At 45.4% G+C, this 22,500-nt stretch overlaps 1 protein-coding gene across 1 annotated transcript in view; it reads right to left on the reverse strand.

The window, feature by feature from the left end:
• LOC121843314 (dorsal-ventral patterning tolloid-like protein 1) overlaps positions 1-22,500 on the reverse strand; it is a gene marked incomplete at both ends in the record, with an annotated part of 41,911 nt that overhangs the window by 3,970 nt on the left and 15,441 nt on the right. Inside the window, 6 exons of the mRNA XM_042312911.1 lie at positions 2,275-2,400; positions 3,111-3,306; positions 6,756-6,901; positions 13,584-13,700; positions 13,870-13,972; positions 16,093-16,208. Coding sequence (XP_042168845.1) covers positions 2,275-2,400; positions 3,111-3,306; positions 6,756-6,901; positions 13,584-13,700; positions 13,870-13,972; positions 16,093-16,208 — 804 coding nt within the window. The remainder of the gene's footprint in view (positions 1-2,274; positions 2,401-3,110; positions 3,307-6,755; positions 6,902-13,583; positions 13,701-13,869; positions 13,973-16,092; positions 16,209-22,500) is intronic.

A 22,500-nucleotide genomic window follows, 5' to 3' on the forward strand; every position in this document is an offset into this window, starting at 1 on the left:
TTGGGGGTAGAAGCTGTTTAGGAGCCTTTTGGCTTGGGGGTAGAAGCTGTTTAGGAGCCTTTTGGCTTGGGGGTAGAAGCTGTTTAGGAGCCTTTTGGCTTGGGGGTAGAAGCTGTTTAGGAGCCTTTTGGCTTGGGGGTAGAAGCTGTTTAGGAGCCTTTTGGCTTGGGGGTAGAAGCTGTTTAGGAGCCTTTTGGCTTGGGGGTAGAAGCTGTTTAGGAGCCTTTTGGCTTGGGGGTAGAAGCTGTTTAGGAGCCTTTTGGCTTGGGGGTAGAAGCTGTTTAGGAGCCTTTTGGCTTGGGGGTAGAAGCTGTTTAGGAGCCTTTTGGCTTGGGGGTAGAAGCTGTTTAGGAACCTTTTGGCTTGGGGGTAGAAGCTGTTTAGGAACCTTTTGGCTTGGGGGTAGAAGCTGTTTAGGAGCCTTTTGGCTTTGGGGGTAGAAGCTGTTTAGGAGCCTTTTGGCTTGGGGGTAGAAGCTGTTTAGGAGCCTTTTGGCTTGGGGGTAGAAGCTGTTTAGGAGTCTTTTGGCTTGGGGGTAGAAGCTGTTTAGGAGCCTTTTGGCTTGGGGGTAGAAGCTGTTTAGGAGCCTTTTGGCTTGGGGTAGAAGCTGTTTAGGAGCCTTTTGGCTTGGGGGTAGAAGCTGTTTAGGAGCCTTTTGGCTTGGGGGTAGAAGCTGTTTAGGAGCCCTTTTGGCCTTTTGGCTTGGGGGTAGAAGCTGTTTAGGAGCCTTTTGGCTTGGGGGTAGAAGCTGTTTAGGAGCCTTTTGGACCTAGACTTGGTGCTCCGGTACCGCTTACCATGAGGTAGCAGAGAGAACAGTCTACGACTTGGGTGGTTGGAGTCTTTTGGCTTGGGGGTAGAAGCTGTTTAGGAGCCTTTTGGACCTAGACTTGGTGCTCCGGTACCGCTTACCATGAGGTAGCAGAGAGAACAGTCTACGACTTGGGTGGTTGGAGTCTTTGACAATTTTTAGGGCTCTTCCTCTGACACCGCCTGGTATAGAGGTCCTGGATGGCAGGAAGCTTGGTCCCAGTGATGTACTGGACCGTACACACTACCCTCTGTAGTGGCTTGGCCCCAGTGATGTACTGGACCGTACACACTACCCTCTGTAGTGGCTTGGCCCTAGTGATGTACTGGACCGTACACACTACCCTCTGTAGTGGCTTGGCCCCAGTGATGTACTGGACCGTACACACTACCCTCTGTAGTGGCTTGGCCCCAGTGATGTACTGGACCGTACACACTACCCTCTGTAGTGGCTTGGCCCCAGTGATGTACTGGACCGTACATACTACCCTCTGTAGTGGCTTGGTCCCAGTGATGTACTGGACCGTACACACTACCCTCTGTAGTGGCTTGGTCCCAGTGATGTACTGGACCGTACACACTACCCTCTGTAGTGGCTTGGCCCCAGTGATGTACTGGACCGTACATACTACCCTCTGTAGTGGCTTGGTCCCAGTGATGTACTGGACCGTACACACTACCCTCTGTAGTGGCTTGGTCCCAGTGATGTACTGGACCGTACACACTACCCTCTGTAGTGGCTTGGCCCCAGTGATGTACTGGACCGTACACACCACCCTCTGTAGTGGCTTGGCCCCAGTGATGTTCTGGACCGTACACACCACCCTCTGTAGTGGCTTGGCCCCAGTGATGTACTGGACCGTACATACTACCCTCTGTAGTGGCTTGGTCCCAGTGATGTACTGGACCGTACACACTACACTCTGTAGTGGCTTGGTCCCAGTGATGTACTGGACCGTACACACTACCCTCTGTAGTGGCTTGGCCCCAGTGATGTACTGGACCGTACATACTACCCTCTGTAGTGGCTTGGTCCCAGTGATGTACTGGACCGTACATACTACCCTCTGTAGTGGCTTGGTCCCAGTGATGTACTGGACCGTACATACTACCCTCTGTAGTGGCTTGGTCCCAGTGATGTACTGGACCGTACACACTACCCTCTGTAGTGGCTTGGTCCCAGTGATGTACTGGACCGTACACACTACCCTCCGTAGTGGCTTGGCCCCAGTGATGTACTGGACCGTACACACTACCCTCTGTAGTGGCTTGGCCCCAGTGATGTTCTGGACCGTACACACCACCCTCTGTAGTGCCTTGCGGTCGGAGACCGGGTAGTTGTTGTACCAGGCGGTGATGCCTTGTCTTGGATTTGGAGTGATCCCTCTGTTCACACACACACACACACACACACACACACACACACACACACACACACACACACACACACACACACACACTGACCTTCGCAGCTCTTTTTGTCCAGGGCCAGCTCGTACCCGGGGTCGCAGGCACACTTGAAGCTGCCCAGCGTATTGACACACCTCTGTTCACAGCCTCCGTTATCTGGCTTAGAACACTCATCCTCCTCTGGGACACACACAAACACACACACACACACATTAATACACACACATAAATACACACATTAACACACACACATCAGTACACACACACACCGACGAACACACACACACATCAGAACGCACACACACTTACAGACACTAATACACACACACATCAGTACACACACACACTAATTACCAAACACAGACCCTTCATAAAGACACACTAATTAACACACAGACCCCTACATAAAGACACACTAATTACCACACAGACCCCAACATAAAGACACACTAATTAACACACAGACCCCTACATAAAGACACACTAATTAACACACAGACCCTACATAAAGACACACTAATTAACACACAGACCCCAACATAAAGACACACTAATTACCACACAGACCCTACATAAAGACAACACACACACAGACCCCTACATAAAGACACACTAATTACCACACAGACCCCTCCCTCTCTCTCTGATGCTCCACACAGACCCCTCCCTCTCTCTCTGATGCTCCACACAGACTCCTCCCTCTCTCTCTGATGCTCCACACAGACCCCTCCCTCTCTCTCTGATGCTCCACACAGACCCCTCCCTCTCTCTCTGATGCTCCACACAGACCCCTCCCTCTCTCTCTGATGCTCCACACAGACCCCTCCCTCTCTCTCTGATGTCATGCTCCACTCAGACCCCTCCCTCTCTCTCTGATGCTCCACTCAGACCTTTGAAGAAGTTGGCAGCGAAGCCGGCCTTGTTGACGGTTCCGTCGGAGACGAACTTCATCCAGAGGTTGTGTGAGGTGGAGCGGACCTCCTCTGGTCTGTCGTAACCGCAGAATCGACCAATCAGAGGGCTGGATTCAGCCGGGCCGTCACGCACCTCCAGGTAGTCGTAGGCACAGCTGTCATGTCTCTCAATCTAGAAGGAGAAAACACACACACACACACACACACACAGACACATAAACACACACACACACACACACACACACACACACACACACACACACACACACACACACACACACACATACATACATAAATACACAGACACAGTAAAATGCTGAATACAACAGGTGTAGTAGACCTTACAGTGAAATGCTGAATACAACAGGTGTAGTAGACCTTACAGTGAAATGCTGAATACAACAGGTGTAGGTAGACCTCACAGTGAAATGCTGAATACAACAGGTGTAGTAGACCTCACAGTGAAATGCTGAATACAACAGGTGTAGTAGACCTCACAGTGAAATGCTGAATACAACAGGTGTAGTAGACCTCACAGTGAAATGCTGAATACAACAGGTGTAGTAGACCTCACAGTGAAATGCTGAATACAACAGGTGTAGTAGACCTCACAGTGAAATGCTGAGTACAACAGGTGTAGTAGACCTCACAGTGAAATGCTGAATACAACAGGTGTAGTAGACCTCACAGTGAAATGCTGAATACAACAGGTGTAGTAGACCTCACAGTGAAATGCTGAATACAACAGGTGTAGTAGACCTCACAGTGAAATGCTGAATACAACAGGTGTAGTAGACCTCACAGTGAAATGCTGAATACAACAGGTGTAGTAGACCTTACAGTGAAATGCTGAATACAACAGGTGTAGTAGACCTTACAGTGAAATGCTGAATACAACAGGTGTAGTAGACCTCACAGTGAAATGCTGAATACAACAGGTGTAGTAGACCTCACAGTGAAATGCTGAATACAACAGGTGTAGAGACCTCACAGTGAAATGCTGAATACAACAGGTGTAGTAGACCTTACAGTGAAATGCTGAGTACAACAGGTGTAGTAGGCCTCACAGTGAAATGCTGAATACAACAGGTGTAGAGACCTCACAGTGAAATGCTGAATACAACAGGTGTAGTAGACCTTACAGTGAAATGCTGAATACAACAGGTGTAGTAGACCTCACAGTGAAATGCTGAATACAACAGGTGTAGTAGACCTCACAGTGAAATGCTGAATACAACAGGTGTAGTAGACCTCACAGTGAAATGCTGAATACAACAGGTGTAGTAGACCTCACAGTGAAATGCTGAATACAACAGGTGTAGTAGACCTCACAGTGAAATGCTGAATTCGTCTCAAATAAAACTGTGAAGGACCTCGGCGTTAATCCATGCTTTTGTCACTTCTAGGTTAGACTACTGCAATGCTCTACTTTCCGGCTACCCGGATAAAGCACTAAATAAACTTCAGTTGGTGCTAAAATACGGCTGCTAGAATCCTGACTAGAACCAAACAATGTGATCATATTACTCCAGTGCTAGCCTCTCTACACTGGCTTCCTGTCAAAGCAAGGGCTGATTTCAAGGTTATACTGCTAACCTTTAAAACAAAACAAAAAATCACCTTTATTTAACCAGGTAGGCAAGTTGAGAACAAGTTCTCATTTACAATTGCGACCTGGCCAAGATAAAGCAAAGCAGTTCGACAGATACAACGACACAGAGTTACACATGGAGTAAAACAAACATACAGTCAATAATACAGTATAAACAAGTCTATATACAATGTGAGCAAATGAGGTGAGAAGGGAGGTAAAGGCAAAAAAGGCCATGGTGGCAAAGTAAATACAATATAGCAAGTAAAACACTGGAATGGTATTTTTGCAGTGGAATAATGTGCAAAGTAGAGATAGAAATAATGGGGTGCAAAGGAGCAAAATAAATAAATAAATTAAATACAGTAGGTGAAAAAGGTAGTTGTTTGGGCTAAATTATAGGTGGGCTATGTACAGTCATAGTTACAGTCATAGTTTAATTCATAGTTTCAGTTCAGTCAGTTTCAGTCATTAGTTTAATTCATAGTTTCAGTTCAGTCATAGTTTCAGTCATAGTTACAGTCATAGTTTCAATCATAGTTTCAGTCATAGTTACAGTCATAGTTTAATTCATAGTTTCAGTTCAGTCAGTTTCAGTCAGTTTCAGTCATTAGTTTAATTCATAGTTTCAGTTCAGTCATAGTTTAAATCATAGTTTCAGTTCAGTCATAGTTTAAATCATAGTTTCAGTTCAGTCATAGTTTAAATCATAGTTTCAGTTCAGTCAGTTTCAGTCATTAGTTTAATTCATAGTTTCAGTTCAGTCATAGTTTCAGTCATAGTTACAGTCATAGTTTCAATCATAGTTTCAGTCATAGTTACAGTCATAGTTTAATTCATAGTTTCAGTTCAGTCAGTTTCAGTCAGTTTCAGTCATTAGTTTAATTCATAGTTTCAGTTCAGTCATAGTTTAAATCATAGTTTCAGTTCAGTCATAGTTTAAATCATAGTTTCAGTTCAGTCATAGTTTAAATCATAGTTTCAGTTCAGTCATAGTTTAATTCATAGTTTCAGTTCAGTCATAGTTACAGTCATAGTTTCAGTCATAGTTTCAGTCATAGTTACAGTCATAGTTTAATTCATAGTTTCAGTTCAGTCATAGTTTCAGTCATTAGTTTAATTCATAGTTTAATTCATAGTTTCAGTTCAGTCATAGTTACAGTCATAGTTTAATTCATAGTTTCAGTTCAGTCATAGTTACAGTCATAGTTACAGTCATAGTTTAAATCATAGTTTCAGTTCAGTCAGAGTTTCAGTCATAGTTTAATTCATAGTTTCAGTTCAGTCATAGATTCAGTTCAGTCATAGTTTCAGTCATAGGGAGTATTCTAGAGGTCATTCAGAGTTCAGATACATTTCTTATTGAATTAGTACCAGGGGCTTTGCTAAACAAACACACACCCGCACATGAGCATGTGAGAGAGAACGACAGAGAAAGAGGAGAGAGACAGAAGAACAGAGAGAGCGAGACAGACAGACAGACAGACAGACAGACAGACAGACAGACAGACAGACAGACAGACAGACAGACAGACAGACAGACAGACAGACAGACAGACAGACAGGGGGTGTCACCTCAAAGGCCTGGAAGCTGAGTCCTACGTTGTAGAGAGACAGACAGACAGACAGACAGACAGACAGACAGACAGACAGACAGACAGACAGACAGACAGACAGACAGACAGACAGACAGACAGACAGACAGACAGACAGACAGACAGACAGACGGACAGACAGACAGACAGACGGACAGACAGACAGACAGGGGGTGTCACCTCAAAGGCCTGGAAGCTGAGTCCTACGTTGTAGAGAGACAGACAGACAGACAGACAGACAGACAGACAGACAGACAGACAGACAGACAGACAGACAGGGGTGTCACCTCAAAGGCCTGGAAGCTGAGTCCTACGTTGTAGAGAGAGAGACAGACAGACAGACAGACAGACAGACAGACAGACAGACAGACAGACAGACAGACAGACAGACAGACAGACAGACAGACGGACAGACAGACAGACAGGGGGTGTCACCTCAAAGGCCTGGAAGCTGAGTCCTACGTTGTACCCCTCTGAGACGGTGATCCTCCAAACACAGTCTTTAGATGGACGGTAGTCATCAGGATAGTTAGGGGACTGAATCTGGCCCTGATCCTTCAAGATCTCTCCTCCACAGACAGCTACAAGAGGGGAGGAGAGGGGAAGGGATGGAGAGGGGGGAGAGGTGGAGGAAGAGGGGAGAGAGAGAGAGGAGGGAGGCGAGAGGAGAGGGGGGAGGAAGAGTACGGGGAAGAGGGGGAGAAGAGAGGAGGAAGGAGAGAGGAGAAGGGAGGAAGAGGGGGAGGGGAGGGAGGGAGAAATTAATGTATTTATATTTATTTGAATTACAAATAAAATGTATGTGTATATGTGTGTATATCAAATCAAATCAAATCACATTTATTTGTCACATACACATGGTTAGCAGATGTAAGGGAATACCCCCCTGAAGTGGACAAAAATGGATGGGAAGTCATTGGCATCGGACAAACCATATACACATTGGCCAATACCACCCAATTCGGCGTTGATTCGTGCAAAGTGTATTACAACTGCCATATGGCGATTGCCTATTGTAACACTTTAAAAATTCAACAGGTGGCGAATTCGCTCCACCATGGTTTTTCATATTGGGAAATGGCACCCAAGTCAACATCCAAAAGCAAAATTTTGAAAAAATGATTTTTTGTCAAAAACTTATCACCCCTTAAAAAAGTGCTTTCTGGACCGTTTTTCGAAATTCTTTCGATTTTTTTGTCAATTACACATGTGTAAGAACTGTATGAATATACTTTTGTCCAATTTTATCATCATATTTTTTTTTTTTTTTTTTTTTACATGGGCATAAGTAATATGTTTTGTCCATTTTCAATATGATTTCATAGGAAGTCAAAAGTCAAAAGTCAAAAATGTCAAAATTTTGTAAAAAACTTCACACACCCTTAAAAAGTGCTTTCTGGACCGTTTTTGTAATTTTGTGTCAATTACACACGTATAAGAACTGTATCAACATACTTTAGTTGTATTCTACCATATGAAATTTGACATGCTCAAAAATGCAAAATTGACTGGCCTGATGAACACAGGATGGCCGAGCAGTGATAGTTGTTCCTTTCCATCACTCGTTGTGTTGATTTCATCATGTCCATTTGGTGATGTCTTTTCACATACAATCATATTGCAAGTGCACGTGCATTTGCAATATGGTTCAATGGGCATTTACCATATGAAATTTGACATGCTCAAAAATCCTGCAGAAATGCAAAATTGACTGGCCAGATGAACTCGGGATGGCCTGGCAGTGATAGTTGCTCCTTTCCATCGCTCGTTGTGTTGACTTCATCCTGTCCATTTTGTGATGTCTTTTCACATACAATCATATTGCAAGTGCACGTGCATTTGCAATATGGTTCAATGGGCATTTACCATATGAAATTTGACATGCTCAAAAATACAAAATTGACTGGCCTGATGAACACAGGATGGCCGAGCAGTGATAGTTGTTCCTTTCCATCACTCGTTGTGTTGATTTCATCATGTCCATTTGGTGGTGTTTTTTCACTATAGAATCATATTGCAAATGCACGTGCATTGTTGAGAGCTTTTCTTTGACATCTGTTGGGAGAAATGACTGACTTACAGTTTATGGGGATTGCCTAATCACACATATGAAGTTTTGAAAAGATCTGACCTTAACCCTTGGAAACTGCCACTATGACATCATTTAAGGCACTTCCGGTTGGCACAGGAAGCTATAAATAAACCCATATCCTGATTGGGGTATGCCTTTACAGAATCCTGAGTTTTAAGTCTTTACGTTAAGAACTGAGTTATTTACAGAGGGTTTAGTGAGTGTGTGTTATTTCAGAAAATCATAGAAAATCACAGAAATCTCGCAGAGCTCCGCAGCACACTTTAAAAAGATTCGTAAGAACACCCTGCAACTAGATCTGTAACCGTTGAAAAAAAAAACACCTCTCCGTGAACATCACCAATCTGTCATTGTACGATTTCTCTTAAAATGACGATAGATAAATGGCTGGTTCTTTTTTTATTGACACCGGAGGCTCCTTGACTTTGACATGAAGTGGAAAAATAATTTCTCTATTTTCATTTTGGACCTTTAATCCCAGATAAATGGCCATAACTCAAAAACCGTTGAGGCCTGGACGCCATCTTGTTCGGGGCCAACTGCCCATTATGCCAAACCTACGCTCACCGAGTTTCGGCTTCGAAATATTTTCCGTTTTCGAGATAAGGCCCCGTCGTGAATCGTGATGTTTTGTCCGATAGCAATATGATTGCTTATGCCCCCTGTGGGATATTCTGGGACAGTGGAAAAATGACCAAAATCTTATTATTTTTGTGAAACGGAAACCGAATGTCCGACAAAGTTCATTTGATGACTTCCTGGTAGGTCCGGCCCTGCCGCTCGGCCCGACGCCGTCCGCGAATTTTAAAAACGTTTTCGGACGTCTAGTAAGGGACCGTACATTTGCAATGTGGACTTTCTCACTAACCATACGGCAAATGCCGAAATGTTCCCTTAAGGTATGTTAATGCGAGTGTAGCGAAATGCTTGTGCTTCTAGTTCTGACAATGCAGTAATAACCAACAAGTAATCTAACTAACAATTCCAAAACTACTACCTTATACACACAAGTGTAAAGGGATAAAGAATATGTACATAAAGATATATGAATGAGTGATGGTACAGAGCAGCATAGGCAAGATACAGTAGATGATATCGAGTACAGTATATACATATGAGATGAGTATGTAAACAAAGTGGCATAGTTAAAGTGGCTAGTGATACATGTATTACATAAGGATGCAGTAGATGATATAGAGTACAGTATATACGTATACATATGAGATGAATAATGTAGGGTATGTAACATTATATTAGGTAGCATTGTTTAAAGTGGCTAGTGATATATTTTACATCATTTCCCATCAATTCCCATGATTAAAGTGGCTGGAGTAGAGTCAGTGTCATTGACAGTGTGTTGGCAGCAGCCACTCAATGTTAGTGGTTGCTGTTTAACAGTCTGATGGCCTTGAGATAGAAGCTGTTTTTCAGTCTCTCGGTCCCAGCTTTGATGCACCTGTACTGACCTCGCCTTCTGGATGATAGCGGGGTGAACAGGCAGTGGCTCGGGTGGTTGTTGTCCTTGATGATCTTTATGGCCTTCCTGTGACATTGGGTGGTGTAGGTGTCCTGGAGGGCAGGTAGTTTGCCCCCGGTGATGCGTTGTGCAGACCTCACTACCCTCTGGAGAGCCTTACGGTTGAGGGCGGTGCAGTTGCCATACCAGGCGGTGATACAGCCCGCCAGGATGCTCTCGATTGTGCATCTGTAGAAGTTTGTGAGTGCTTTTGGTGACAAGCCGGATTTCTTCAGCCTCCTGAGGTTGAAGAGGCGCTGCTGCGCCTTCCTCACGATGCTGTCTGTGTGAGTGGACCAATTCAGTTTGTCTGTGATGTGTTTGCCGAGGAACTTAAAACTTGCTACCCTCTCCACTACTGTTCCATCTGCTGTTTCCCGAAGTCAACGATTGTCACTTCTAGGTTAGACTACTGCAATGCTCTACTTTCCGGCTACCCGGATAAAGCACTAAATAAACTTCAGTTAGTGCTAAATACGGCTGCTAGAATCCTGACTAGAACCAAAACATTTGATCATATTACTCCAGTGCTAGCCTCCCTACACTGGCTTCCTGTCAAAGCAAGGGCTGATTTCAAGGTTTTACTGCTAACCTACAAAGCATTACATGGGCTTGCTCCTACCTATCTCTCTGATTTGGTCCTGCCGTACATACCTACACGTACACTACGGTCACAAGACGCAGGCCTCCTAATTGTCCCTAGAATTTCTAAGCAAACAGCTGGAGGCAGGGCTTTCTCCTATAGAGCTCCATTTTTTTTTTTTTATGGAACGGTCTGCCTACCCATGTCAGAGACGCAAACTCGGTCTCAACCTTTAAGTCTTTACTGAAGACTCATCTCTTCAGTGGGTCATTTGATTGAGTGTAGTCTGGCCCAGGAGTGGGAAGGTGAACGGAAAGGCTCTGGAGCAACGAACCGCCCTTGCTGTCTCTGCCTGGCCGGTTCCCCTCTTTCCACTGGGATTCTCTGCCTCTAACCCTATTACAGGGGCTGAGTCACTGGCTTACTGGGGCTCTCTCATGCCGTCCCTGGAAGGGGTGCGTCACCTGAGTGGGTTGATTCACTGTTGTGGTCATCCTGTCTGGGTTGGCGCCCCCCCTTGGGTTGTGCCATGGCGGAGATCTGTGTGGGCTATACTCGGCCCTGTCTCAGGATGGTAAGTTGGTGGTTGAAGATATCCCTCAAGTGGTGTGGGGGCTGTGCTTTGGCAAAGTGGGTGGGGTTATATCCTTCCTGTTTGGCCCTGTCCGGGGGTGTCCTCGGATGGGTCCACAGTGTCTCCTGACCCCTCCTGTCTCAGCCTCCAGTATTTATGCTGCAGTAGTTTATGTGTCGGGGGCTAGGGTCAGTTTGTTATATCTGGAGTACTTCTACTGTCCTATTTGGTGTCCTGTGTGAATCTAAGTGTGCGTTCTCTAATTCTCTCCTTCTCTCTTTCTTTCTCTCTCTCGGAGGACCTGAGCCCTAGGACCATGCCCCAGGACTACCTGACATGATGACTCCATGCTGTCCCCAGTCCACCTGGCCGTGCTGCTGCTCCAGTTTCAACTGTTCTGCCTTATTATTAATCGACCATGCTGGTCATTTATGAACATTTGAACATCTTGGCCATGTTCTGTTATAATCTCCACCCGGCACAGCCAGAAGAGGACTGGCCACCCCACATAGCCTGGTTCCTCTCTAGGTTTCTTCCTAGGTTTTGGCCTTCCTAGGGAGTTTTTCCTAGCCACCGTGCTTCTACACCTGCATTGCTTGCTGTTTGGGGTTTTAGGCTGGGTTTCTGTACAGCACTTTGAGATATCAGCTGATGTACGAAGGGCTATATAAATACATTTGATTTGATTTGATTTGACCACACTCCGAGGGCCCTCACCTCCTCCCTGTAGGCCGTCTCGTCGTTGTTGGTAATCAAGCCTACCACTGTTGTGTCATCCGCAAACTTGATGATTGAGTTGGAGGCGTGCATGTCCACGCAGTCATGGTTAACAGGGAGTACAGGAGAGGGCTCAGAACGCACCCTTGTGGGGCCCCAGTGTTGAGGATCAGCGGGGTGGAAATGTTGTTGCCTACCCTCACCACCTGGGGGCGGCCCGTCAGGAAGTCCAGTACCCAGTTGCACAGGGCGGGGTCGAGACCCAGGGTCTCGAGCTTGATGACGGGCTTGGAGGGCACTATGGTGTTGAATGCCGAGCTGTAGTCGATGAACAGCATTCTCACATAGGTATTCCTCTTGTCCAGATGGGTTAGGGCAGTGTGCAGTGTGGTTGAGATTGCATCGTCTGTGGACCTATTTGGGCGGTAAGCAAATTGGAGTGGATCTATGGTGTCAGGTAGGGTTGAGGTGATATGGTCCTTGACTAGTCTCTCAAAGCACTTCAAGATGACGGAAGTGAGTGCTACGGGGCTGTAGTCGTTTAGCTCAGTTACCTTAGCTTTCTTGGGAACAGGAACAATGGTGGCCCTCTTGAAGCATGTGGGAACAGCAGACTGGGATAGGGATTGATTGAATATGTCCGTAAACACACCAGCCAGCTGGTCTGCGCATGCTCTGAGGGCGCGGCTGGGGATGCCGTCTGGGCCTGCAGCCTTGCGAGGGTTAACACGTTTAAATGTTTTACTCACCTTGGCTGCAGTGAAGGAGAGTCCGCATGTTTTGGTTGCAGGCCGTGTCAGTGGCACTGTATTGTCCTCAAAGCAGGCAAAAAAGTTATTTAGTCTGCCTGGGAGCAAGACATCCTGGTCCGTGACTGGGCTGGGTTTCTTCCTGTAGTCCGTGATTGACTGTAGACCCTGCCACATACCTCTTGTGTCTGAGCCGTTGAATTGAGATTCTACTTTGTCTCTATACTGGCGCTTAGCTTGTTTGATTGCCTTGCGGAGGGAATAGCTGCACTGTTTGTATTCAGTCATGTTACCAGACACCTTGCCCTGATTAAAAGCAGTGGTTCGGGCTTTCAGTTTCACACGAATGCTGCCTTCAATCCACGGTTTCTGGTTTGGGAATGTTTTAATCGTTGCTATGGGAACGACATCTTCAACGCACGTTCTAATGAACTCACTCACCGAATCAGCGTATTCGTCAATGTTGTCGTCTGACGCAATACGGAACATATCCCAGTCCACGTGATGGAAGCAGTCTTGGAGCGTGGAATCAGATTGGTCTGACCAGCGTTGGACAGACCTCAGCGTGGGAGCTTCTTGTTTTAGTTTCTGTCTGTAGGCAGGGATCAGCAAAATGGAGTCGTGGTCAGCTTTTCCGAAAGGAGGGCGGGGAAGGGCCTTATATGCGTCGCGGAAGTTAGAGTAACAATGATCCAGGGTCTTTCCACCCCTGGTTGCGCAATCGATATGCTGATAAAATTTAGGGAGTCTGTTTTCAGATTTCTTGTGTGTATGTGTGTGTGTGTGTGTGTGTGTGTGTGTGTGTGTGTGTGTGTGTGTGTGTGTGTGTGTGTGTGTGTGTGTGTGTGTGTGTGTGTGTGTGTGTGTGTGTGTGTGTATGTGTGTGTGTGTGTGTGTGTGTGTGTGTGTGTGTGTGTGTGTGTGTGTGTGTGTGTGTGTGTGTGTGTGTGTGTGTGTGTGTGTGTGTGTGTGTGTGTGTGTGTGTGTGTGTGTGTGTGTGTGTGTGTGTGTGTGTGTGTGTGTGTGTGGTACCTTCATAAACAGCTGTAAATCCCTTTCCCACCCAGTTACTGCTGCTTCGGAACTCAATCCACATCCGACTCTCTGACGACACCAGACCCTCAGGAACCTGATCCCCACAGAACCTACCTATACACACACACACACACACACACACACACACACACAGTACACACACGCACACACACACAAACACACACACAACACGCACAAACAAAGCAATAATTTGAATTGAACTACAAGTCAGACATAAACAAATGAACACAACACACACACACACTCTCTCTCTCTCTCTTACCTAGCAGTGGGGCCTTCCTCCAGTATCCATCTCTAACTTCTATGTAGTCATACCAACAAAGAGAGCTCTTATACAGGTCCATAGTGGTAAAGTTTAGAACAATCTGGGGGGTAGAGAAAGAGGGGAGTGGTTAGAGAGAGAGAGGTGGAGGGAGAGAAAGAGGGGAGTGGTTAGAGAGAGAGAGAGGTGGGGGGAGAGAAAGAGGGGAGTGGTTAGAGAGAGAGAGAGAGAGGAGGTGGGGGTAGAGAGAGGGCAGGGGGAGAGAGAGGTGGAAGGAGGTGGGGGCCAGTCAGTGTGAGAGGTGGAAGGAGGTGGGGGCCAGTCAGTATAAGTGTGAGAGGTGGAAGGAGGTGGGGGAGAGAGAGGTGGAAGGAAGTGGGGGCCAGTCAGTGTAAGAGGTGGAAGGAGGTGGGGGCCAGTCAGTGTAAGAGGTGGAAGGAGGTGGGGGCCAGTCAGTGTAAGAGGTGGAAGGAGGTGGGGGCCAGTCAGTGTGAGAGGTGGAAGGAGGTGGGGGCCAGTCAGTGTGAGAGGTGGAAGGAGGTGGGGGCCAGTCAGTGTAAGAGTTGGAAGGAGGTGGGGGCCAGTCAGTGTAAGAGGTGGAAGGAGGTGGGGCCAGTCAGTGTGAGAGGTGGAAGGAGGTGGGGGCCAGTCAGTGTGAGAGGTGGAAGGAGGTGGGGGCCAGTCAGTGTGAGAGGTGGAAGGAGGTGGGGGCCAGTCAGTGTGAGAGTTGGAAGGAGGTGGGGGCCAGTCAGTGTGAGAGGTGGAAGGAGGTGAGGGCCAGTCAGTGTGAGAGGTGGAAGGAGGTGAGGGCCAGTCAGTGTGAGAGGTGGAAGGAGGTGAGGGCCAGTCAGTGTGAGAGGTGGAAGGAGGTGAGGGCCAGTCAGTGTGAGAGGTGGAAGGAGGTGGGGGCCAGTCAGTGTGAGAGGTGGAAGGAGGTGGGGGCCAGTCAGTGTGAGAGGTGGAAGGAGGTGGGGGCCAGTCAGTGTGAGAGGTGGAGGGAGGTGGGGGCCAGTCAGTGTGAGAGTTGGAAGGAGGTGGGGGCCAGTCAGTGTGAGAGGTGGAAGGAGGTGAGGGCCAGTCAGTGTGAGAGGTGGAAGGAGGTGGGGGCCAGTCAGTGTGAGAGGTGGAAGGAGGTGGGGGCCAGTCAGTGTGAGAGGTGGAAGGAGGTGGGGGCCAGTCAGTGTGAGAGTTGGAAGGAGGTGGGGGCCAGTCAGTGTGAGAGGTGGAAGGAGGTGGGGGCCAGTCAGTGTGAGAGGTGGAAGGAGGTGGGGGCCAGTCAGTGTGAGAGGTGGAGGGAGGTGGGGGCCAGTCAGTGTGAGAGTTGGAAGGAGGTGGGGGCCAGTCAGTGTGAGAGGTGGAAGGAGGTGAGGGCCAGTCAGTGTGTGAGCAACACTCTTTATTGGCTACGCTGCACATTTAGCCTGGAGCTACTTTAACTTTTTACTTTTTCTCTCCCCTATATCTCTGTGTGTGTTTACCTTCTCTCCCCTATATCTCCGTGTGTGTTTACCTTCTCTCCCCTATCTCTCTGTGTGTGTTTACCTTCTCTCTGTGTGTGTTTACCTTCTCTCCCCTATATCTCTGTGTGTGTTTACCTTCTCTCCCCTATATCTCTCTGTGTTTACCTTCTCTCCCCTATATCTCTCTGTGTTTACCTTCTCTCCCCTATATCTCCCTGTGTGTGTTTACCTTCTCTCCCCTATATCTCTCTGTGTTTACCTTCTCTCCCCTATATCTCTGTGTTTACCTTCTCTCCCCTATCTCTCTCTGTGTTTACCTTCTCTCCCCTATATCTCTGTGTTTACCTTCTCTCCCCTATATCTCTGTGTGTTTACTTTCTCTCCCCTATATCTTTGTGTTTACCTTCTCTCCCCTATATCTCTGTGTGTTTATCTTCTCTCCCCTATATCTCTCTGTGTTTACCTTCTCTCCCCTATATCTCTGTGTGTTTACCTTCTCTCCCCTATATCTCTCTGTGTTTACCTTCTCTCCCTATATCTCTGTGTGTTTACCTTCTCTCCCTATATCTCTGTGTGTTTACCTTCTCTCCCCTATATCTCTGTGTTTACCTTCTCTCCCCTATCGCTCTCTGTGTTTACTTTCTCTCCCCTATATCTCTGTGTGTTTATACCTTCTCTCCCCTATATCTCTCTGTGTTTACCTTCTCTCCCCTATATCTCTGTGTTTACCTTCTCTCCCCTATATCTCCCTGTGTGTGTTTACCTTCTCTCCCGGGGTGACAGAGACCCTCCAGACACAGTGTGTGTACGAGGGGTAACCGTTGGGGTAACCGGGCGACGAGAAGTTACCTGTCGACTCCTGTAGGGTCTCCCCGCACGCTACACACACACACACACAGAGAGAGAGGGAGAGAGGAGGAGAGAGAGAGAGAGAGAGAGAGAGAGAGAGAGAGAGAGAGAGAGAGAGAGAGAGAGAGACAGAGAGAGAGACAGAGAGAGAGACAGAGAGACAGAGAGAGAGAGAGAGAGAGAGAGAGAGAGAGAGAGAGAGACAGAGAGAGACAGAGAGAGAGAGAGAGAGACAGAGAGAGAGAGACAGAGAGAGAGAGACAGAGAGAGAGAGAGACAGAGAGAGAGAGAGACAGAGGGAGAGAGAGACAGAGAGACAGAGAGAGAGAGAGAGAGAGAGAGAGAGAGAGAGAGAGAGAGAGAGAGAGAGAGAGAGACAGAGAGAGAGAGAGAGAGAGAGAGACAGAGACAGAGACAGAGAGAGAGAGAGAGAGAGAGAGAGAGGGGGAGGTTACTCTTTTCTATGCCATATCTCTAGGTCATTGGTTTAAGCTGAAAGACCCGCCCCTTTTACACTTGTTCAGTTTAAACCCAAATTCCAATTCACGCTTCTCTATTGGCATGAAAAACACTGTATCAATATGAATTACGAATAGTCATGTAAATGGTATTACATTATAATAAGAATGAAATGGTGACAGTCAACAGTAGAACAACAATACATCTAAAAGGATCAACATGGAAAATGAAACACCTCTATCTCTACCATCTCTCTCTATCTCTACCATCTCTCTCTATCTTTACCATCTCTACTCCCATCTCTCTCTCTACCATCTCTCTCTATCTCTACCATCTCTACTCCCATCTCTCTCTCTATCATCTCTCTCTCTATCTCTATCATCTCTCTCTATCATCTCTCTCTCTATCTCTATCATCTCTCTCTACCATCTCTCTCTATCATCTCTCTCTATCTCTACCATCTCTACTCCCATCTCTCTCTCTATCTCTACCATCTCTCTCTATCTTTACCATCTCTCTCTATCTCTACCATCTCTCTCTATCATCTCTCTCTATCTCTACCATCTCTCTCTATCATCTCTCTCTATCTTTACCATCTCTCTCTATCATCTCTCTCTATCTTTACCATCTCTCTCTCTCTTTACCATCTCTCTCTATCATCTCTCTCTATCTCTACCATCTCTCTCTATCATCTCTCTCTATCTTTACCATCTCTCTCTACCATCTCTCTCTATCTTTACCATCTCTACTCCCATCTCTCTCTCTATCTCTACCATCTCTACTCCCATCTCTCTCTCTATCTTTACCATCTCTCTCTATCATCTCTCTCTATCTTTACCATCTCTACTCCCATCTCTCTCTCTATCTTTACCATCTCTACTCCCATCTCTCTCTCTATCTTTACCATCTCTACTCCCATCTCTCTCTATCTTTACCATCTCTCTCTATCTTTACCATCTCTACTCCCATCTCTCTCTATCTTTACCATCTCTCTCTACCATCTCTCTCTATCTTTACCATCTCTACTCCCATCTCTCTCTCTATCTTTACCATCTCTCTCTATCTTTACCATCTCTCTCTATTTTTACCATCTATACTCCCATCTCTCTCTATCTTTACCATCTCTACTCCCATCTCTCTCTATCTTTACCATCTCTACTCCCATCTCTCTCTATCTTTACCATCTCTCTCTATCTTTACCATCTCTACTCCCATCTCTCTCTATCTTTACCATCTCTACTCCCATCTCTCTCTATCTTTACCATCTCTACTCCCATCTCTCTCTATCTTTACCATCTCTACTCCCATCTCTCTCTATCTTTACCATCTCTACTCCCTCCATCTCTCTCTCTGTCTTTACCATCTCTACTCCCATCTCTCTCTATCTTTACCATCTCTACTCCCATCTCTCTCTATCTTTACCATCTCTCTATCTTTACCATCTCTACTCCCATCTCTCTATCTTTACCATCTCTCTCTATCTTTACCATCTCTACTCCCATCTCTCTCTATCTTTACCATCTCTACTCCCATCTCTCTCTCTATCTTTACCATCTCTCTCTATCTTTACCATCTCTACTCCCTCCATCTCTCTCTATCTTTACCATCTCTACTCCCATCTCTCTCTCTCTCTCTTTACCATCTCTACTCCCATCTCTCTCTCTATCTTTACCATCTCTACTCCCATCTCTCTCTATCTTTACCATCTCTCTCTATCTTTACCATCACTCTCTATCTTTACCATCTCTCTCTCTTTACCATCTCTCTCTATCTTTACCATCTCTCTCTCTTTACCATCTCTCTCTATCTTTACCATCTCTATCTTTACCATCTCTCTCTCTCTTTACCATCTCTACTCCCATCTCTCTCTCTCTATCTTTACCATCTCTCTCTCTTTACCATCTCTACTCCCATCTCTCTCTATATTTACCATCTCTCTCTATCTCTACTCCCATCTCTCTCTATCTTTACCATCTCTACTCCCATCTCTCTCTATCTTTACCATCTCTACTCCCATCTCTCTCTCTATCTTTACCATCTCTACTCCCATCTCTCTCTATCTTTACCATCTCTACTCCCATCTCTCTCTATCTTTACCATCTCTCTCTATCTTTACCATCTCTACTCCCATCTCTCTCTATCTTTACCATCTCTACTCCCATCTCTCTCTATCTTTACCATCTCTACTCCCATCTCTCTCTATCTTTACCATCTCTACTCCCATCTCTCTCTCTATCTTTACCATCTCTACTCCCATCTCTCTCTCTATCTTTACCATCTCTACTCCCATCTCTCTCTATCTTTACCATCTCTCTCTATCTTTACCATCTCTACTCCCATCTCTCTCTATCTTTACCATCTCTACTCCCATCTCTCTCTCTATCTTTACCATCTCTCTCTATCTTTACCATCTCTACTCCCATCTCTCTCTATCTTTACCATCTCTACTCCCATCTCTCTCTATCTTTACCATCTCTACTCCCATCTCTCTCTCTATCTTTACCATCTCTACTCCCATCTCTCTCTATCTTTACCATCTCTACTCCCATCTCTCTCTATCTTTACCATCTCTACTCCCATCTCTCTCTATCTTTACCATCTCTACTCCCATCTCTCTCTCTATCTTTACCATCTCTACTCCCATCTCTCTCTATCTTTACCATCTCTACTCCCTCTCTCTCTATCTTTACCATCTCTACTCCCATCTCTCTCTCTATCTTTACCATCTCTACTCCCATCTCTCTCTATCTTTACCATCTCTACTCCCATCTCTCTCTATCTTTACCATCTCTACTCCCATCTCTCTCTCTATCTTTACCATCTCTACTCCCATCTCTCTCTCTATCTTTACCATCTCTACTCCCATCTCTCTCTCTATCTTTACCATCTCTACTCCCATCTCTCTCTATCTTTACCATCTCTACTCCCATCTCTCTCTCTATCTTTACCATCTCTACTCCCATCTCTCTCTCTATCTTTACCATCTCTACTCCCATCTCTCTCTCTATCTTTACCATCTCTACTCCCATCTCTCTCTCTATCTTTACCATCTCTACTCCCATCTCTCTCTCTATCTTTACCATCTCTACTCCCATCTCTCTCTATCTTTACCATCTCTACTCCCATCTCTCTCTCTGTCTTTACCATCTCTACTCCCATCTCTCTCTCTATCTTTACCATCTCTACTCCCATCTCTCTCTCTATCTTTACCATCTCTACTCCCATCTCTCTCTCTATCTTTATATTTTACACTCTCCCTCCATTTCTCTCTACTCCCATCTCTCTCTCTATCTTTATCATCTCTCTCTATCTTTCACATCTCCCTCCATCTCTCTCTGTCTTTCACATCTCTTTATCTCTCTCTCATCTCTTTCTCTATCTCTGTCTTAATATTTTGCTCCATCTCTCTCCATTTCTTCATATCTCCCGCCATCTCTCGCTCCATCTCTCTCCATCTCTCTCTCCATCTCCCTATCCATCTCTCCCTCAATCTCTCCTTCTCTCCATCCATATCTCCCTCCATCTCTCCTCCATCTTTCCCTCCAACTCTCTTTCCTTCTCTCCCTCCATCTCTCTCGTAGTGAGATGAGTCACATGTGCCGTCCTCTCCCATCATGCATGATGTTTTTACCCAGAGTGCCCTAGGGCCCGGCTCATCTGTCAGTTGTCACATATGATCTCATAAGGACTACAGCTGGGTTCACCACACACGCATGCAAGTATGCACACACACACACACACACACACACACACACACACACACACACACACACACACACACACACACACACACACACACATACATCACACACACACACACACACGCATGAATAATCACTCACACACACATCTTATACACAGACATCAGGACAGTATGAATGCTGACTCACACACACACACACAGACACACACACAGACACACACACACACACACACACACACACACACACACACACACACACACACACACACACACACACACACACACACATACACACACACACACACACACACACACACACACACACACACACACACACACACACACACACATGCATGAATAATCACTCACACACACATCTTATACACAGACATCAGGACAGTATGAATGCTGACTCACACACACACATACACACACACACACACACACACACACACACACACACACACACATACACACACACACACACACACACACACACACACACACACACACACACACACACACACACACACACACACACACACACACACACACACACACACACACACACACACACACACACACACACATGCATGAATAATCACTCACACACACATCTTATACACAGACATCAGGACAGTATGAATGCTGACTCACACACACACACACACACACACACACACACACACACACACACACACACACACACACACGCATGAATAATCACTCACACACACATCTTATACACAGACATCAGGACAGTATGAATGCTGACTCACACACACACACACACACACACACACACACACACACACACACACACATCTTATACACAGACATCAGGACAGTATGTGCTGATGTTGAGCCAAAGTTGCTTCAATAGACTGTCAGAATAGAATGGTACAATAGAATGAATAAAACATAACAAAAAATAAAAATAAAATAACATTCTATTCTGACATACTATTGCAACATTTTATTCTAACATTCTATTTTGACATTCTATTGCAACATTTTATTCTAACATTCTATTTTGACATTCTATTGGAACATTTTATTCTAAAATTCTAACATTCTATTCTGACATTCTATTGTAACATTCTATTCTAACATTCTATTCTGACATTCTATTCTGACATTCTACTGTAACATTATATTGTAACATTCTATTCTAACATTTTATTCTGACATTCTATTGTAACATTCTATTCTAACATTCTATTCTGACATTCTACTGTAACATTATATTGTAACATTTTATTGTAACATTCTATTCTAACATTCTATTCTGACATTCTATTGTAACATTTTATTCTAACATTCTATTCTAACATTCTATTCTGACATTTGTTTATAACATTCTATTCTAACATTCTATTCTGACATTCTATTGTAACATTTTATTCTAACATTCTATTCTAACATTCTATTCTGACATTTGTTTATAACATTTTATTCTAACATTCTATTCTGACATTCTATTGTAACATTTTATTCTAACATTTTATTCTAACATTCTATTCTGACATTCTACTGTAACATTCTATTATAACATTTTATCCTAATAGGGTTAACCCTAACCCATTCTGACATTCTACTGTACCATTCTATATTCTACTGTAACATTCTGTAATCCCCTCTAGCACCAGGGTCAGTCTCAAATGTTGTTTTTTGATATCGTTGTAAGCCTGCCACACACACTATACAGTACATTTATTTAACATAAGAATGAGTGTTGAGAATGAGTTTTTGTCACAACCCTGCTGCGGAGAGCGTGATCACACAGTCATCCGGAACAGCTGATGCTCTCATGCATATTTCAGTGTCATTTGCCTCGAAGCGAGCATAGAAGTCATTTAGCTCATCTGGAAGGCTGGGCAGCTCACGGCTGGGCTTCCCATAGTAATCTGTAATAGTTTACAAGCCCTGCCACATAAGATGAGTGTCGGAGCCGGTGTAGTATGATTCGATTTTAGCACTGTATTGACACTTTGCCTGTTTGATATTTCGTTGGAGGGCATAGCAGGGTTTCTTATAAACTTCTGAGTTAGAGTCCCGCTTCTTGAAAGCGGCAGCTCTACCCTTTAGCTCAGTGCAAATGTTGCCTGTAATCCATGGCTTCTGGTTGGGGTATGTACGCACGGTTACTGTGAGGACGAC

Source organism: Oncorhynchus tshawytscha, unplaced genomic scaffold, assembly GCF_018296145.1.
Source record: "Oncorhynchus tshawytscha isolate Ot180627B unplaced genomic scaffold, Otsh_v2.0 Un_contig_10610_pilon_pilon, whole genome shotgun sequence".
NCBI lineage: Eukaryota > Metazoa > Chordata > Actinopteri > Salmoniformes > Salmonidae > Oncorhynchus > Oncorhynchus tshawytscha.